This window comes from Poecilia latipinna, unplaced genomic scaffold (assembly GCF_001443285.1).
Source record: "Poecilia latipinna isolate Pla-1442-1.1 unplaced genomic scaffold, P_latipinna-1.0 Scaffold3970, whole genome shotgun sequence".
NCBI classification, from domain to species: Eukaryota; Metazoa; Chordata; class Actinopteri; order Cyprinodontiformes; family Poeciliidae; genus Poecilia; species Poecilia latipinna.
In genome coordinates this window covers 7788-25183 of record NW_015116586.1, presented here as the reverse complement: position 1 = coordinate 25183, position 17396 = coordinate 7788, and the positions used below count along the sequence as shown (strand labels likewise).

The 17396-nt window shown below is 38.0% G+C and overlaps 2 protein-coding genes across 8 annotated transcripts; one reads left to right on the top strand and one right to left on the bottom strand.

Moving 5' to 3' along the window:
* Nucleotides 1-1814: 1814 nt before the first annotated feature.
* Nucleotides 1815-7211, top strand: setd4 (SET domain containing 4). 4 transcript variants are annotated; one of them, XM_015025143.1, is made up of 13 exons: nucleotides 1815-1941; nucleotides 3411-3498; nucleotides 3575-3670; nucleotides 3791-3828; nucleotides 4085-4173; nucleotides 4251-4487; nucleotides 4664-4723; nucleotides 4793-4922; nucleotides 5009-5183; nucleotides 5575-5653; nucleotides 5988-6068; nucleotides 6685-6808; nucleotides 6883-7211. In XM_015025143.1, exons 2-13 carry the CDS (start codon nucleotides 3423-3425, stop codon nucleotides 7057-7059), a joined length of 1362 nt encoding a protein of 453 aa, XP_014880629.1. In that variant the 5' UTR covers nucleotides 1815-1941; nucleotides 3411-3422; the 3' UTR covers nucleotides 7060-7211. The 4 variants fall into 4 exon arrangements, with proteins under 4 accessions (XP_014880629.1, XP_014880630.1, XP_014880628.1 ...); XM_015025144.1 differs by lacking the exon at nucleotides 1815-1941 and adding an exon at nucleotides 2761-2873 and having other exon boundaries at nucleotides 5117-5183; XM_015025142.1 differs by lacking the exon at nucleotides 1815-1941 and adding an exon at nucleotides 2762-2873 and having other exon boundaries at nucleotides 3409-3498.
* Nucleotides 7212-7621: 410 nt separating this feature from the next.
* On the bottom strand, nucleotides 7622-16228 carry cryzl1 (crystallin, zeta (quinone reductase)-like 1). 4 transcript variants are annotated; one of them, XM_015025146.1, is made up of 13 exons: nucleotides 16024-16225; nucleotides 15047-15124; nucleotides 14080-14152; nucleotides 13916-13960; nucleotides 12936-13004; nucleotides 11212-11345; nucleotides 11018-11129; nucleotides 10843-10863; nucleotides 9760-9858; nucleotides 9558-9670; nucleotides 9354-9459; nucleotides 8082-8127; nucleotides 7622-7977 (listed from the first exon to the last, which is right to left on the bottom strand). In XM_015025146.1, exons 1-13 carry the CDS (start codon nucleotides 16087-16089, stop codon nucleotides 7881-7883), a joined length of 1059 nt encoding a protein of 352 aa, XP_014880632.1. In that variant the 5' UTR covers nucleotides 16090-16225; the 3' UTR covers nucleotides 7622-7880. The 4 variants fall into 4 exon arrangements, 3 of the variants coding, with proteins under 3 accessions (XP_014880632.1, XP_014880633.1, XP_014880635.1); XM_015025147.1 differs by lacking the exon at nucleotides 10843-10863; XR_001423516.1 differs by lacking the exon at nucleotides 7622-7977 and having other exon boundaries at nucleotides 9558-9687; nucleotides 16024-16228.
* Between the last annotated feature and the right edge of the window lie 1168 nt (nucleotides 16229-17396).

Here is a 17396-nt window from a genome sequence, read left to right as displayed (position 1 = left end):
TTTACATTTAATTTGATACAGAAAAATAAAATTCCAAAACAATTAGATAAAATATGTTAATATGGAGGCTGTTTCTTTTAATTCAAGACTCTAATGGTGGACATTATTTTTTATTAAAATTAAATAAACATCAGACTGATAACACTTTAAGGTGCATAAAAAAATTATGTGCTAGCAACATCATCTGAAGAAATAAGATATTTCTTCAGATGATTTTCCTAATCCTAAAACAATTACGAAAGTCTTGATGTTAGCAGTTAAATGTTTGTAAAAGGTCATAATCCTGATTTCCGTGTCTCTACAAGATGAAACAGAGATGTTGTCTTTTCATTTCTCTGTAGGTTTTTCACCACGGCTGAACTTCCTTCTCAGACCCTAGTTTTCCATTAGGTTCCGTGGTTTCTGGTGGGACCAGGGCCAGGTACACCGGAGTGATGGCGCCCTCGTCTGGTGACTTGGGCCCGTTTGGGCCAGCCATGTCAGTGCGTACCCATCCTGGACAGCAGGCGTTAAGCAAGATCTGAGGAATGAGTCCAACCCCCTCACCCCCCAAAATCCATGTTAGTGATGAGATTTTCTGGACTAAGACAAGTTGAAAATATTTATTGAAAAACATTTTCATACAATACCCCATCATTTGGTCTCTCTTTACGCAGACGACGAGCAAGAATGATGGACAGTGTCTGAAGTGACACAAAATGCAATTATGGGAATTAAGTTTTTATTTTGTGTTATTATTTATATTTCCATGTTGTGAGAACCTACATCAAACTTATCTTATAGTTTTCATAAACTAAATGGAACTAAACCCTACTGTCAGTCTGGTTTTAGACACTCCGTACGCCGTCTCAGGCCAGCCATCTTGCTTGTGTTCCCAGATGACCTTTTGTCATCTGGGCTAAAAATGTCAAATTTACTGGTGGGGTAATGAAATGCATATTTTTTTTAACTTTGCAGTTTGGACACCCCTTATATAATTTACAATATATATTTCTCTGTTTTGTGATAAAAATTCAAGGGAAGATGTTCACACAGAAATATTTTACATCACTATTTGTGCCACTGATTTAATGAGATACAAACTGTCAGATGTGCTAAATAGTTACACCATATTTCAAATGGTAAACCTGCTGTGTCATTATGACAAATACAAGCAATGAACAAACTGATAACACAGTAAAACATTAATGAAATATTAGCCCTGAGGTATTAGTGTTTTGTAAAAGTATTCATATCTCTAGAACATTTTTACATTACAAATAAGATCTGAAAAGTATGTGCTGCTTTTATATAATAATAATAATAATAATAATAATAATAATAATAAATTTAATTTGTTCCGCACTTTTCATTAGCAAAAATCTCAAAGTGCTACATAGTACAACTAAAATTGAGGATAAAATCAACATCATAAAAATCATGTGGAGGCAGAATAGACTTGCTTAAATAGAAAAGTCTTTAAGCGTCTTTTAAAGTCAACCAGTGGTTGCGGAGCTCTCAAATGGTCCGGGAGAGAGTTCCAGAGACGGGGGCCTGCCACAGCGAATGCCCGATCTCCCATGGTCCTTAACCTGTTGGTCTCAGGTTGTCATTCACAATGTCACAGGGGTGTCAAACTCCAGTCCTCAAGGGCCGCTGTCCTGCAGTGTTGGAATGAAATGAGACCAGTGGAATGAAATGGCTTAATTACCTCCTCCCTGTGTAGATCGGTTCTCCTGAGCCTTGCTAATGACCTAATTATTCTTTTCAGGTGTGGTGCAGCAGAGGCACATCTAAAAGTTGCAGGACAGCGGCCCTTGAGGACTGGAGTTTGACACCCCTGTCACTAGAGGACCCAAATTTGGGTTAATCTGGAACAAGGAAGGTGGAGGAAGTTGCAGTCTTGTGATCGTAGAGATCTGGTGGATGAAAGTGGAATGATAAGGTCCTTCAGATAATCCGGTGAGGTTCAGTTTAAACACTGATGGGTAATGAGAGCGATTTTGTACTGAATTCTGTAGGTGACAGGAAGCCAATGAAGGTCATGCAGAATAGGTATAATATGGTCAGATTTACGGGCTCTCAATAGAATCCTGGCTGCGCTGTTTTGAATGTATTGAAGCTTCTGAAGATGTTTTCTATGCATTCCAACAAACAGAGTTGCAGTAGTCGAGCCTGGAGGAGATAAAGGCATGGACGAACTTTGCCTGAACTTCTATCACTGAAAAGTTTTTTTTTTTTTGCAAAATAGTTCAAGTTCTGTCAAACTGGATGTAAAGCATATGTGATTTTTACAGATCCCTCCTTGTGTAGCATTGCATGAGGATATAGTAGATGGTAGTGACAATAGTATTCTGAAGTGCTCCTGTGCCTATGTGGCTCTACTGAAACATTACAGCTGTTTCTTTTGTTATGCTACCTGAGGGTTTAAAGGTTTGCACAGTGAGATTTCCAAAGACAACCATAACTTTTTTATTATGTGTTTTGCAAACTATATTCTAGTATTTTCTATCTAATTCATGATTTTTAGTCCGACTTTAACCCAGAATTATGAACCACAAAATAATTTCATTTAGCAAAAACAAAAGTATGTGCAATAGTTTTGTCGTTCCCCCAGAATACTGTATACACAAATTATTGTAAAATCCAATGAAGCACATTTTTGACAATAATTACATAAAATCGTGGTGAAAATGAGAGATATTCGTTTTTGCGTTCTGTTTGGTCAGAAGAGCCCAAACTGACTGAGCCTGCGCATTTTAACCACGTGACCATGTGTCGGCGCTGATGGCGGCCAGCCGTACTGCGCAGCTTTACCACGCATACCCGGAAAATTACAGAGGCAAAGAACCTAGTAAAGCAAGGATAGAAAGTCCAACATTGTTTCTCGACCAGTAAGTGTTTTATTAATGGAAACTCAATTAATTTAACTGCATTTATGAACAGCAGCTGTTAGTGTCCGTATGATATGTTTTAAGCCAACACAAACTGAGACGGTTTTCATTTAGAAATTTGAGCTCCAATTATATGGTCTTGTTTTTGTGTCTCATAGCTCAACATGGACATGGCATACGACTTATGCCAGTCACATTAAATATTAGCGCAGACTAATGAAGCATACCATCCCTTTAATATACCCAAAGGCAGAAAAGATATTTGTAATTGTTAAGAGTAAGGTCCAAGTCCAGCAACATAAAGTAATATAGTAATATAGTCGGTAGATCTGAAGAAGGACAACAAATATTGTTTGGTAGCATTACATTTAGCAGGACACTTTTGTTATTTAGTTCTGAGTCACATTCATTTTCTGTCTGCACACACTGACCTGTCAGACAGAAAAGTGTGAGACTTTTTTGCTCTTTTAAAATATGATGAACTTTAGTTTAATTTTAAAATATACCGGTAATTATCATGCTTATTCTTCACATGAGCTGGTGGAAGCCATGAAAGGTCGCAGCCGCAGAGTTGGAAGAACTGCAAGAAAGAGGAAACGGAAACGTGAACAATCCGTCCGTTCAGGTAGGAAAAGAGTCACTGCAGTAAACTGATTCATCACAGAAAAAGAAACACTCTTCATTTCCCTCTGACGTTCCAGTTTCTCTAAGTCATCAGCTGCAGTACGTCAGGCTGATGAAGTTTCTCCACCAGAGAGGATTCAGCTCAACGCTGCTGCAGCCTGCTCTGTTCTCTGGTACGCCTGGCTGTTGGATGAAGTTTTATTTTATTTTATATGTTAAGGAGAGCTTCAGAAATGTATTTATCTCTTGTTTACAATGATGCAACCTCACAGTTTGTGTTTGTTTTCATTCAGACACAGGAAGAGGACTGCAGACTCTCCAAACTATAATGGTACTGTTTAAATATGTTTTAATACTATTATTTCCTTACAATTTAAATAATCTAGAACAATTTAACGTTTTCATGGTACAACCTTAAGATGGGGTGTTTTTTGAAGATAGACTGAGACGAAATATGTTCTAATTGTCAAGTAGAAGGAAAACGATACATGGCTTCTTTTTCTTCAGCCTCCTAAACAGTTGCCTTCAAAAATCAGCTGATTAGTGTGGAGGACCAAAACTGACACAATTAAAATATTGCTTTTCAGCCAGGGGAGCTGGTTGTTTCTCTGCCAGAATCCTGTCTCCTCACAACTTCTACTGTTCTCAGCAGCTACCTGGGAGAGTACATCAAAAGGTAAAGCTGCAAGATTGCTAACTTTGTCATAAATGGGGGGATTTTATTTGCAGTTTGACTCTTTATCTTGTCTGTAGTTGGAAACCCCGCCTTTCTCCTCTCTCGGCGCTTTGTGTTTTCCTGGTGTGTGAGCGCCAGCGTGGGGAGGCCTCTGATTGGTTCCCGTACATTGACGTGCTGCCCTACTCTTATGCCTGCCCCACATATTTCTCAGAAGAGGTGGCAGACGTCCTACCGGCCGGCGTGAGGAGGCGGGGCTTAGAGCAGAGGGAGGCGGTGCGTGAGATGCACTCCTCCAATCAGGAGTTCTTCAGGGGAGTTGAGCTTCGTTTCTGTTCAGCTTTGGGATGCTTGATTTCGCAGTGTGTGTTGGTCTGTACATGACATCCCAGTAAAGTACATTGGTGTTTGTAGTTGTAGCATGTTAAAATGTGACAGTTAAAGAAGTATCAGTGGTTTTGCAAACATCTGTGTTTGTTGATCTGTACAGGACTCTGCAGCCAGTTCTGAGCCAGCCCATAGAAGATGTGCTGACTTATGAAGCTCTGAGGTACACAAACGCACTGATGGTCACCAAACCTGGTTCAGTCTGCTATTTCAGCTGTTCTGCCTCTTTCAGGTGGGCGTGGTGCAGTGTAAACACGCGCTCTGTCTTCATGTCCCGGCCGTCCAGCTGCTTCCTGTCTGGACCTGATAGTTACGCTTTAGCTCCCTTCCTGGATCTCCTCAACCACCGCCCTGATGTCCAGGTCAACATGAAATCACTTTTGATTTCATGTTTCGTTTCCATCTGAACCATATTCATAGATGGGTTTATATCATCTTTTCCCACCAGGTAAAAGCGGGTTTTAATGATCAGACAAAATGCTATGAAATCAGGAGTGTCTGTGGTATACCGTGCTACGAGCAGGCCTTCATTAACTATGGTTCCCATGACAACCAGCGCCTGCTTTTGGAGTACGGATTTGTTGCCATGAATAATCCACATAGCGTCGTGTACGTGGAACCAGGCAAGTCATAAACATCAGTAAAAGGTCTGGGTGTAGTCAAAGGCAGTGTCATAATAAATAATAGGTTTTGTATAGGGGTGCACCAATAAATCAACCTCGATTTCTTACATTTTGGGTGATCTTCAGATACTCTGTAAGTATCTTAAGATCAACTACTGTCCACTTTTGCTAAAAGTTGCTATATTTAGTGACTTTGCAGCAAAAACATCAGTACCGGCCAAAAGATAAGTGATCAGCTGGAAAAGTCCAATCGGTCCACCCCTACTAGTTTTGTAGTCTGTTAAGACAATGTTATAATAATATCTTAAGTATAATTAAAGTAAAAGTTCTTAATGGAATAAATTTTGCACAACATCCTAAAAAATACTAATCTTTTACTGTGGTTCCTCAGACTTGCTGTGTGACATTTTAAGAGGTGAGAAGAGTTTGGATCAGAAGATGAAGTTCCTCAGAGAAAATCATTTCCTTGAGTAAGTCTGTGCCATAAACATTTCCATGTTTCATTGCTACATTGACTTGTTTAACTGGTTTATATTGTTTCATGAAAAAACTGTAACTCACCCTCTTATGAAAGCAAAACACTGACCCTGACAAATCTTTTAAAGAATTCCACCAAAGTGGGTGGAGCAGCACTGTTACGGTTTTAGATTAAATATTGCCAAACTAAACAAATATACACAAAAATGTTAAATTTTGCACAGAAACAATAAGACGGAACCCTAAATAACCTATTTAGACAGTAAACTTTGAAGAAGCAAATATTATTTTTTAACAAACTTTAATTTTTTTTTTCATTCCTGACAGGAATCTCACCGTGTCCAGTGAAGGTCCCAGTTGGAGGCTGATGGTGGCTCTAAGACTGCTGTCTCTGCCACAAACACTATAGTATGATGACATTTTCATCTGGCCACAGGGTGTTGGTGCATTTCTAAAAAGTCTTTAAATTTATGTATCTAAAATTAATGCCTTTGAATGTCATAAACTAATTTTTAGAAATGAACTTGGCCTTAACTATGTTAACAAAATGTCAGACTTCTGATTATGGCATGGTCTTACATTTACTATGTAGATGTTTTTTCTGTGGGACTTTTCTGTCAAACGTTTGAGTCACTCGCAGACATCTCCGTTGCTTTCTGTGACTCAAAGCGGTTGCAGCTACTGGTAACTAGCTGCTAATATATACTATATATTTATAGTTAGCAAAGATAAGTGATAGCTAGGTTTCACTTGTCACTGATAGAAGCAAGAAGCCATCTGGCTTTCCTGTATATATCATGGATAAAAAAGCTACCTAGATGTTTTGCCTCTACCATGGGTAGCTAGCTTTTTTGCGACATAGGTCTTAATTTTCATTCATAAGTCTTAAAAATTTTTTAAATTTGGGTTGATGGAACCTACAGAAAATCTGTCCCAACAAATGTGGTCTTTCAATCACTCCTGATCAGCTTTCTTCTTGACCCAGCTTGTGTGATAAGCTTTGGTTATATTTGTGTTTTTCCAGCCACCTATGGAGGCCAGCGCTGCTCGGTCAAGTTGTTGATGAAAAGACAGAAGTGAGAAGCAGCCAGACAGCCAGGACTTTATGTCAACAGCTGCTGAAAGATACACACATAGCTCTGGATAAGGTGCACATAAACACAGATCAAAGTATTTCCTGGAATAAAAATGGGACTGAAATGCTTCATCTTTCTGCATTTAGATCTCCCAGCTTCTGGGTCAGTGTGGGGGGCCACTCAGGGAGCAGCTGGAGGTGGTGAGGGCATTGCGCCAGGAGGAGAGGTGGATCTTGGAGAACTGTGTTACAGCTCTGAAAGACTCAGTGATTCTAGAAAAAGAGACGTCCTCATGCAAAGCAAACATTGGAGCGAAGAGCTGACACCTTACCGGTCTTCTGTTCACACAGCTGCTGTATCATTCTTCTTCCTGCCCACAAAGCAGCTAAAAAGACATTAAAAGTGCCACTTTGATCCAAAGATTATAAGAAGTAGTGGTGCACCGATTACAGTTTTCTGGATGATCACTGATCTTGAAAAAATCCTGACCTGCCAATTCTGATTTGGCTGAAAAGTTGCTTAAAGTCTGAAAATCAGGCACAAAGTGTTTGGTTTTGTGGATAAGATCAGTTTCTCATGTAGAAATTGACAGATCGCCAATTTCAATTTCTACATGAGAAACTGATCTTATCCACAAAACCAAACACTTTGTGCCTGATTTTCAGACTTTGGCCCATATTTCAACATTAATGAAATATGGGCCAATTTAATGGTGCACCCTGAATAAGAAACATCAGCTGCCATCTATGGAGCTCCATCACAAGACATCTGACATTCTTTGAAAATGCCTTTCAAAAGTATTCATACCCCTCAAATATTTTTTGAATTAAATTTCTGAAAGAACATAACCATTTTCCTACAGCAGACACTTCCTCCTCTAATTCCTCACATGCAATTTTATTGTGTTACCAACATAGTTTAAACAAATATCCAGAACAAAAGATGCATTTCTTTCTTAGAATCTGTTAAAAAGAACATTGATTTAATAATGATTATTTGTTATTCATTTCCATGTGGAGAAATCCTGAAATACTGGTGTTTAATGGGTTCAAACATTGTCCAGTTCACTGAAGTGTTGACTTTGGAAAAAAGAACTTTCAGATGTTAGTGTGACCCAGAACTGAATGAGGTTTTGTTTTCTTGCTCAGAGCTGAACGACAGCCTTTTTCTTGGGATGACGCTGGATGGTTTCCATGGCAACTGTGGCTTCATAGAGAGGAACAGCTTCCTCCATTTGAGGTCTGCAGGGAAGAGAAGCCAGATGTGATTATGTTGAACAGTCAGTATTTCCTGATATCTTTTATATCGGGATAAAATGCACAAACAGCATGTTTTTCAAAGTTACCTGAGAACTCCAGCTGACATCTTCTCCACAATGTCTTTCAGAATATCTAAGAACAGATGTTAAAGATTTTATGTACAGCCCAAGCCAGAAGTTTACATATGCTATTAATTTTTGGCCTTTAAGAATTCAGTTGAACAGCTTTCTGAGGGTGGAATGCTTTTACAAGAAATATATATTTTTTTTCTTTTCAAACAGGACCTAGCTTTTTAGATGAAATCCACAATAAATCCAAATTTGTGAAGCCAATTATTGTTTTTAATTTTAATGGGTTAAACATTCTATCATACCCCCTGCAAAGGTGTGAAAGCGTACATACTAGCATACAAGCATGAGCAGATTAAAAACAAAAAACAATGGTGAAAAGCATTATGTTATTTAATGCTGTTCAGGTTAGCACCGTTTCTGATAAGGAATGCAAGTTAGTGTTTGCAATGAGCAGGAAGCTAGTGAGGTGGAAACTAAGGGTCAAAAGCACATGTACGTTCGATGACGTGCTAAAATCTCAGTGCTATCTAAGGTTTTCTTTTACCCAAAAAAACATCCAAAAATAGCCATCTTTCAGGCAGTGGCCTCGTGTAAACGTGACCTGAGGTTGGTTGTTGTACAATCCTTTCACTGTGACCAGCAAGTCACACTCTGCCTCCGTTATCCACAGTGTTCCCCAATGTTCAGTACTCTGCCACCTTCTCTTCATTATCCCTTGGACACATTATCCACCAACATGGACTTACTCCGATGACACACAGGTCTACACCTCCACCAAATCCACTACTCTAGCCATCATCACCAGCTGCCTGACTGATGTCAAACTCTGGATGGACACTAATTTTCTAAAGCTCAACAGCAACAAACCATAGCTACTTATTACTAGTCCCAAACCCCTATGACTACCTTCCTCTCCCTCACTCCACCACTCAGATACTTGTCCACTTCTTAATAACTTCAAGACTCGACAACAGCAATAGAGTCCTTCATGGACTTTCCTCTATGCATCTGCAAAAACTACAGTAAATCCCTCCTACCCACCCCATTGGAACTCCTCAAAACAATAGGAACTCTGACTCTCAACCTACCGTCAAACCATTACTCAAAGCTGGCCTATCCATCATAATCCCCTTAAGTTTCAACTACTACTACTATTCCTTGTAAATTGCTATATAATTTTGATGTATTATTATAAGAGAATGGTTCAAATGAATAATTAAAAGCCCTAAATAGTTATAAGATGAATGCAGATGATGAGTGGAGGCTGTAGATGTGAGGACAGGATACGGAGGTATCGTCCTTGCTGAGCCGATGAGGTCGTCCAGACCTCAGGGTTGAGGAAAGACACGGAGGCGCATTTTAAATGCAGTAACCTGCAGTCTGGAGGATCCAACTGCAGACAGAACAAACATTTCATAATTAATATGTTTATGTAGAACTTTAAAGTCTGAACTAACAGGAGCTGCTTGTATTTGACTGTACGCCTGTTACCTGCAGATTTTTGTGGGAGGTGACCCAGTGCCCTCCCACTCCAAGCACACTGATGATGTCATGCTTATGGGGGAGTAATTTAATATCCTCCTCCTCAACTCCGTGGAGACAAACTTTAAAGAAAAAAGGCCTATATTTCATTATTAAAATCATATTTTAAACAAAGACATGGTCATCATCCTGAAGTGTATTTTCAGTTCACCTCCAGAATCCACAACTATATCCACTCCCAGTCCTCCCGTCTCCTCCAGAACCACTGACAGTAGGTCCGATGATCCGTTATGCACCGGAATGACTCTGGCTGTATGAACCAAAACAGAACCACATAAAACACTGAACCACCATGGCTGATTCTACAGTTCAACATTCTCTATATCCTACAGTCCTACCCAAACATTTTGACACAAATGTTTTGATAACATTTGCATCCATTTTCCTACATTATTATTAGATTATAGTCAATTTTAGTATGGAAAAAAAAGGACCAAAAACAGGCAATAAAAAAAGAATAGGAAACTTTTGGCTATACCAGTGAAAAGTTTACCTGCACACAGTATTTGATTCTCTCCACAAGGTGGCAGCAAAATTTACATTTAGCACATTTCCTTCTCTGTGCTTCATACATAAAATAAATATTAGGCATTTTCAACAACTAACTTGTTGAAAATAAAACAAGTGTCAGAAGACATGAACAAAAGGCGCACCATTAGTTTTGTCAGACATTAGCAATCCTGTAGAGAAGCAGGCATACAGGTACATCTGAGAAACATTTGGGTATAACGAAAAACAATATCTTTGCTCCTCATTTCAGAAAATGAAACTCAAATTTTATATAAAGTGAAACATTTCAAGTCTTTATTTGGCATAATTTTGATGACTTGGAAAAATAAAAACTCCAAATTCATTGTTTTGGAAAACTGTAATGTTACATAATGATAATTTCAAAAAAGCTTTTTAGGTATTGAAGATTGTTGACTTGATCAATGTCAATGCCAAAGAAGCTGGTTAGTCACACAGTTCTGTAACTAAGCATATTCATGGAAAGTTAAGTGGAAGGAAAAAGTGGTAGGAAAAGAAGCATCAGCAGCAGGGATAACTGCAGCAAACATCAAAATTACATTAAATAATGGACTGAAACATTTCACTCAGTGTGTAATAAGTCTATGTTAACATAAGAGTTTAACTTTCTAAAAATAAGTAAAAACTATTGAACTATTTTACAAAATTCAAATGTTTTGAGATGTACTTGGAGGGTTTGAAAAGAAAAGACAGAAAAATATCTCACCTACTAAAGGATCCTGAATGCCTAAGGAAAATATGAAGGAGAGGAAAGAAGTGAAGGAAGCAAATGCATAGCTTGAAAGTAAAGCTGATTTGTCGTCAAATCAGCAGTTGACAGCGACAGGAAGCTGAATTAAAAGACAGGAGGTGCGGTCGTCAACGCAGTGGGGGATACAAACCTACGCTGGGCCGAAGCTGCTCCAGGAAGGCCTGTTTCTGTGGCGAGTGTGATGTGGTGAGGACCTTGACTCCGTGGTAACAGGCCAGCTGGACACACATGAGGCCGAAAGGCTTCACAATTACAGGAGATGAGACTGTTACTAAATCATACTGCCCCGACATTGCAGTTCATCCTCAGACTGACTGTACGTACACTGGACCCGTCCATCACCAGGAGTGTTTGTCCAGCTGCCATGTGGGCGTGTGTGTGTAGGGCAGTGTAGGCACAGATGCCGTCACGCAGAGCTCCCGCCGCACACAAAAAGCTGAGCTTCTCTGGCTTTTGAACTGCAGAAAACAAACAAAAATATGCAGTTTTTACTGTGCTTTGTTAAGGTACTCACATCTCAAACATTTTTTTCCTTACATTTTCAATCACTTTAGGATTTTTTTGTGGCTAAACATAAGAAAGCAGATCATTTTAAAGTAGAAGGAAAATAATGCATGGTTACATCATGTTAACACCAAATGCTTTATCAGTCTTGAGCTACTCTATGTGTGTAACATATCAGCTATCATTAGCATTTGTAATTAGCTTACATCATACTGGTGCTATTATGGTTATCAATTTTACCCAACAGGAGTAGCAAACGGAAAAAAAATAAATGTAGATTTTGAAATGCAGAGTGGTATTTAACTGTGTCATAAAGCTTTAACTATGTAAAGTAATATCAGCTAATTCCCCTGTGTCATATCATTTAGTTTATATTATTAATGTTATTTTAAACATACATACATTTTATCATGTTAGTTTGGTGCTTTTGGGGCCCTCTGGTGGGCTTGGACTGGCACTGCATGGTGACATGATTTGAATAATAAATTGAGATTTGTTCCTTGGTCTTCATAATGCTTTTCTCTAACAAACTTTTCAGGCTTTCACAGAATAGCTGGATTTATACAATGATTAAATTGGACTCTATTTACCACTTTGGTGGCTTCTGAAGGCAAATAATTTTAATTAGGGCAACAATGCTAAACAAACATGGTATCCCGTGAAAGCTGGTATAAAACTCTATACCAGCTAATGCTAAAGCGCTATACCAACACAGTATTTAGCGGACACCAACGCTAAAGTGCTTCAAAGTATGAGAATGAATATAAATGACTATTTGAAAAATTCTTAACAGATGATATCCAAACCGTAAACAGTGATGTCCAGCTTTACTCAACTGAAAGTTTGTAAAACAACCAAGTGCTTTAGAATTTATTCAGAAAAAAATATTTAGGGGAAGTTTAGTGTGCTAAACCTTTTCAAAATTAGCAAAAGCGCTAAATAAAAAAAATTTGCTTCACCTACACTGCACATTAGCAGAAGAGTCTGAGTGTTCTTATCCATATGCATTTGATAATAATGCAGTAATTTATGTTGGTCTATCACATAAAATCCAAATAAAAAAGCACTGAAGGTTTTAGCTGTAATGTGACACAATATGAAAAAGTTCAAGGCATGCTAATTCCTTGCAAGGTACTGTTTTATGACAAGCATTGGGATTTCTGGATGTCAATAACAGGTAGACTTTCCTTAATAGTAAATGTTCCATTTACCGACACCCTTTCTCTATCTGGAAGCGCTTGGGTTGTTGTATCTGATGTCTCAGACCAGATGGAGTCTCTGGACTCGAGGTGCTTTCAGTGTTCTGTCAAACAGCCAGCTGAGCTTCACTTTAGATTTTAAAGCACCAAGAGTGCCAGTGAAAGATGGAGGAGGAGCCGTTTCACAACATCCATTTAGCCCACCGACTTTGAACACAGCCAAGAGGACATTATAGCAATTCATGTTTGAGTTACTTTAATGTATAAACTGCCCTCCTCAGCCTGTGTTCTTCTGACTCCCTATATCAGATTTATAGTAAAAATAAAGTTCATTAGTGCATTTACCTAAGTAGTACTCATCTATGTCAATGACTTCACAGAGCCCAGAACAAGGTGAGTCCAGAGGAAGAACTCCTGGAGAATGAAAGGAGGAAAAATTATGACTAAAGAGTAAAATGAAAAAACAAGAACCACAACACTACATAGGAAACTAAAATCAAAATGTAAAATGGCCTGTTTTGTTTTTTTTAATATAATATGCTTTATTGATCCCCATGGGAAAATTACTTATTAGTTGACAAGCTACTCCATCCAAGGTGTTAAGTATTAATAATCCAAATATAACCATTAGCAATAAAAATGTATAAAAACTAAAGTATATAAGCTGAACATGAAAAAGATTTGTGGAAAACTGAATTCTCAGCAAGCAGAACTGGAGCCACAGCAAAGGCATCACAAATATTCAGATGATACAGAATCATTATGAATTAAAGTATTTAATTTCTTCAATTATTTATTTAAACATTTACATAAATAAATGTTATTTTTAGAGGTTTATTGAGAATAAAACAGCTGGTTTAGCTAAACTAGCTGCAGTGCAGACTTTGGGTAGGAGCTAAATGTGGGAGGAGTCAAATACTTGACCATTTCCACATAATCTGTTTTTGATTCCCTTTTAACCCAGTTAACCTCTGACCAAACTGCATTACTTTGACTTAAAATCAGTAGTGATGTACAATACTGCATATTTTAGATCTGATCCGATATGAAGTGAATACAGGGCCAGTATCACCGATCCGATACCATGGTATCGGATTTTACTCCCATTTAATTATTTTTGTTAAAACCTTGCACAGATGATGGACAAAATTTATAGCTGTCTGCAAAATATTTAAATAAGACAGTAACATTATAAACAAACAATAGAAAAACAAAAGTGTGCATTTTTTCCTAAATAAAGTACAAAAAAACCATATGCTATCATTTTCCCTTTTATTCCTCACCCAATTTTAACAGGCCAAGTTTCATTTAAAAGCATTTCTCACCTACAACCTCGTCCTCTGGCTGAAAGAAGGTCACTTTGGGTCCAACTATGGGAAAAAAACACAGAATGAGCAGTTAAATTTGTGGAGAGAAAGCTCCCTCAGAGCACACATATGAGTGTGTTTGTGTATAATGTAAGATTTGCTCAGTAAACACAGTTTGATACCTTGAAGGACGACACCTGCCACCTCTCTGCCAACAGGAATGAAATCCCTCTGGATCCCCACTTCCTGAATCAACTTGAGGAAGACAGATAAGTTACTTTACTGCTCATTAATTCAGCCATTAATGGGCAAAGAGTAACTAAAAAAAACAAAAAATGAAGAAAAACAAAAGTAACTGACATCTCTTAGGCTCCAAAGGGATACTTTTTTGTTTTTCTCCTAATTGATGAATGAAATAATTTCTAAAGTGGTTTTTGTATTTGTTCAGCCTATCTTTACTCAATATTAAATTTGTTTTATGATTAGAAACATTTAAGTATGACAAAAAAGTAAAAACAGAAATCTATATGGGATCAACCACTTTTCACTGTATTTCAGTGAATGAAGTCGGAATGAATGTGTGAGTATTTGGATTTTGTGTTTTTCTCAGTTTATTGAATCTATGTTGCCACGGCTACCCCTTGATTGTTCACAGCTGTCCCTTTTACTCTGATTATGCCCTTGTGTATTTAACCCCACCTGTGTCACCTGCTTCCTGCCAGATCCTTGTCATATGTCATGAGTCTCCAGTTGTGTTTCTTGTTCCAGTCGTGTGTCTCCAGAGCTACCAGTGTCTGAGTTTCCTTGCCTCATTGCTCACTTGTGCTGCCTGGATCTCTGTTCATTATGATCACCATTAAAACCATTATATACTCAACAACCTGGGTCCACCGCATCCATCCTCCACCACCAATACAGCAAATCATGACAGAATCATTCTTATCATGTTATGTTCCCCCCATTTTTCTTTTGCAAAATATGATCCCAAAACACAACATTTAAACTGCATCCCTTGCTCTTAGTCTGGTTTGGAGGCGTGTGCACTTGGAGAGAACAAACATTTATGAACAAGCAAGTTTCCACAAAACTTACAGTAGCTTCTCATTAAGTACTTTATAATTTAGGTTTTTATTTATTTATTTATTTTACCTTGAAGTCCAGAGGGCTGAGTCCACATGCTTTGACCTTCATTCTGACCTGATGGCTGCCTAAAACATCTAGGAGAGTCTGGAGATAAACAGAAACATGCCAGTTAAAGATGCTTGTTGTGATCAGACAATAATAAGATACCCGTTTATCCTACAGTGCCAGTGTGAAGTCTGCATACAGTCACCAGGGGGTGTAAAACTTAATTTGGTGATATTAATCTTTTTTTTCTTTTCACAGATTAAATTGAAATTATACTGCAGCAAACAGAAATTTACTAAATTAAAAATAAATTAGGAGCCATAACTTCAATTTATAGTGATTTTATACACACACAGTTACACCCCACAGTAATATTTGGTTTAATTTTCCTCATCAAGTTGCAGAGAAACCACAACTTTTCATAGACATCAACAAGCTTCTAGTATCAATCAGCAAATGAATAACAAATGCTAGTTTTACAGTTTTAATGGAATAATTTGCATTTAACTTTCTCAACAAATGTGCCAGTAATATTTGTTTTGATTGTTTAGCTTATTCTTTTCACATGATTTTTCACCCAAATGCTCTTTGGGCAAAAAGTTTTTTCCCCTTTATTTTAATGTCTACAATATAAATAAAATGGTGCTTCTTTAAAAAACTATGACACACTTATTTAGTAGCTATTTAACAAACATTTAATTTGCTTTGTGCCTTTAAGCAGTATTTTTGTTGCTGGGGTGAGGGCAAAAATGGCTCTTTGGTTTGTAAAAATTGTAGATCCCTGACCTAGATGAGGATGAACACAGTAATTCTTATTTCATCAAAATCCCTTCCTCTTTTAATGATGCGCCAGCACTACTAGGAGAAAACAACCCCACACCATGATGCTCCCACCACCAGGAACAGGTATTAGAAGGAACAACCGAGGAACGACCAAAGCTTTTTAGGGCGCTGAGGTCTGGATTATTAATAATGTATGAATTTAAAGCCCAACTCACCGTTTCCTGAATAACAAACTTGAGCTCAGCGTCGCCATCTGCAGCTCGGCCGTATAAACCTTTCATGTCGCCCCGATTTTAATTCATGAACAGAAACGTCGATCAAAACCCTCCAGCTTTATCTAAATCAGAAGGAGAAAACACAGGCGTTGGTTTTCAGGTCCTGTTTGATTTGATCAGCTGACCTCTTCTTCTATTGCGGTGACAAACTAACGCAATGACAACATCTCCCTCTGCCGGAGAACGCAACACGTACAATTTATTGATGCATTTTAAACTTTCAGGAACCTTTAGTAAACTATTAATAAACCTCAAAAATATTTCCCACAGTTTTGAAACTGTAGAATTAAATATTTTTATACAATTCGAACCTTTCCATAATGTACATAGTAAAGATAGACAATTTCCACCCCAGCTTTAAACTGCATCCTAGTCTAAAGGGATGCAGTTTAAAGCATGCAAGTGACATTTGGCTGCAGATCATCACATGTGTGAATCAGAAGATGGACTAACTTCAACCACACTACCTCAACATTATGAATATATTGGTACTCACCAGGCACAGGAAATCAAATGCATTCAATAACTGATCAATGGTGAATGTGACCAATGTGTTGTAATTGTAATAGAACAATTACAAGTCCAGTTATTAAATTCTCTCCACTTTATATTCCAAGTGTCAGTTAATAAATTTGCGAATTTACACAGAATAATCTAACTCGGCGTTTTCTGTATTACATGGTACGTCGTATGTACTGAAACAGGACATTGCAGCTAAAATAGAAATCCGTCAATAAACATTTTCGGTTTCTTATTAGGCCGAAAAATAAACTAAAACTTATCACGCCTTTTTAAAAATTACATTTTGTTTCCATATCCATAAAAAATATATTTTTCTGGGTTTTGTTTAGGAACAACGGACTTAAGAAGCGCTTCTAATCCCTTGTTTTACTATATTTATATGGTACAGGCGAAGCCAAGGCTCTCGCGATATCGCGTAATACCTTCCTAAAACCAAAAATAGACGAAGTCTCGCGATATTTGCATGGCGTTACCCCATTTTCCAGCTGTCCCTCACTCGGTTGGGATTTCTGAACCACGGGAGAATCACCGGAAAGGCTTTTGGTGATAAACCGCCGCATTTTGGGAGAATACATCACAATTTATGGTTACACAGACACACAAAGAGTTACTTTCTAGAGCTTTTAAGGATGGAAGCTGAACTATGAGGTAAGTAGAGACTGTAGAGAGAGGCTGATGTGAAAGAATGTCCCTGAGCTTAGCCTGCATGCTAATTCTACTGATAACGGTCGGTTGGCCAGTTTCTCGTTTACTAAAAGAGGAGTTCACTAGTTTAAACGCTAAATTGTTAT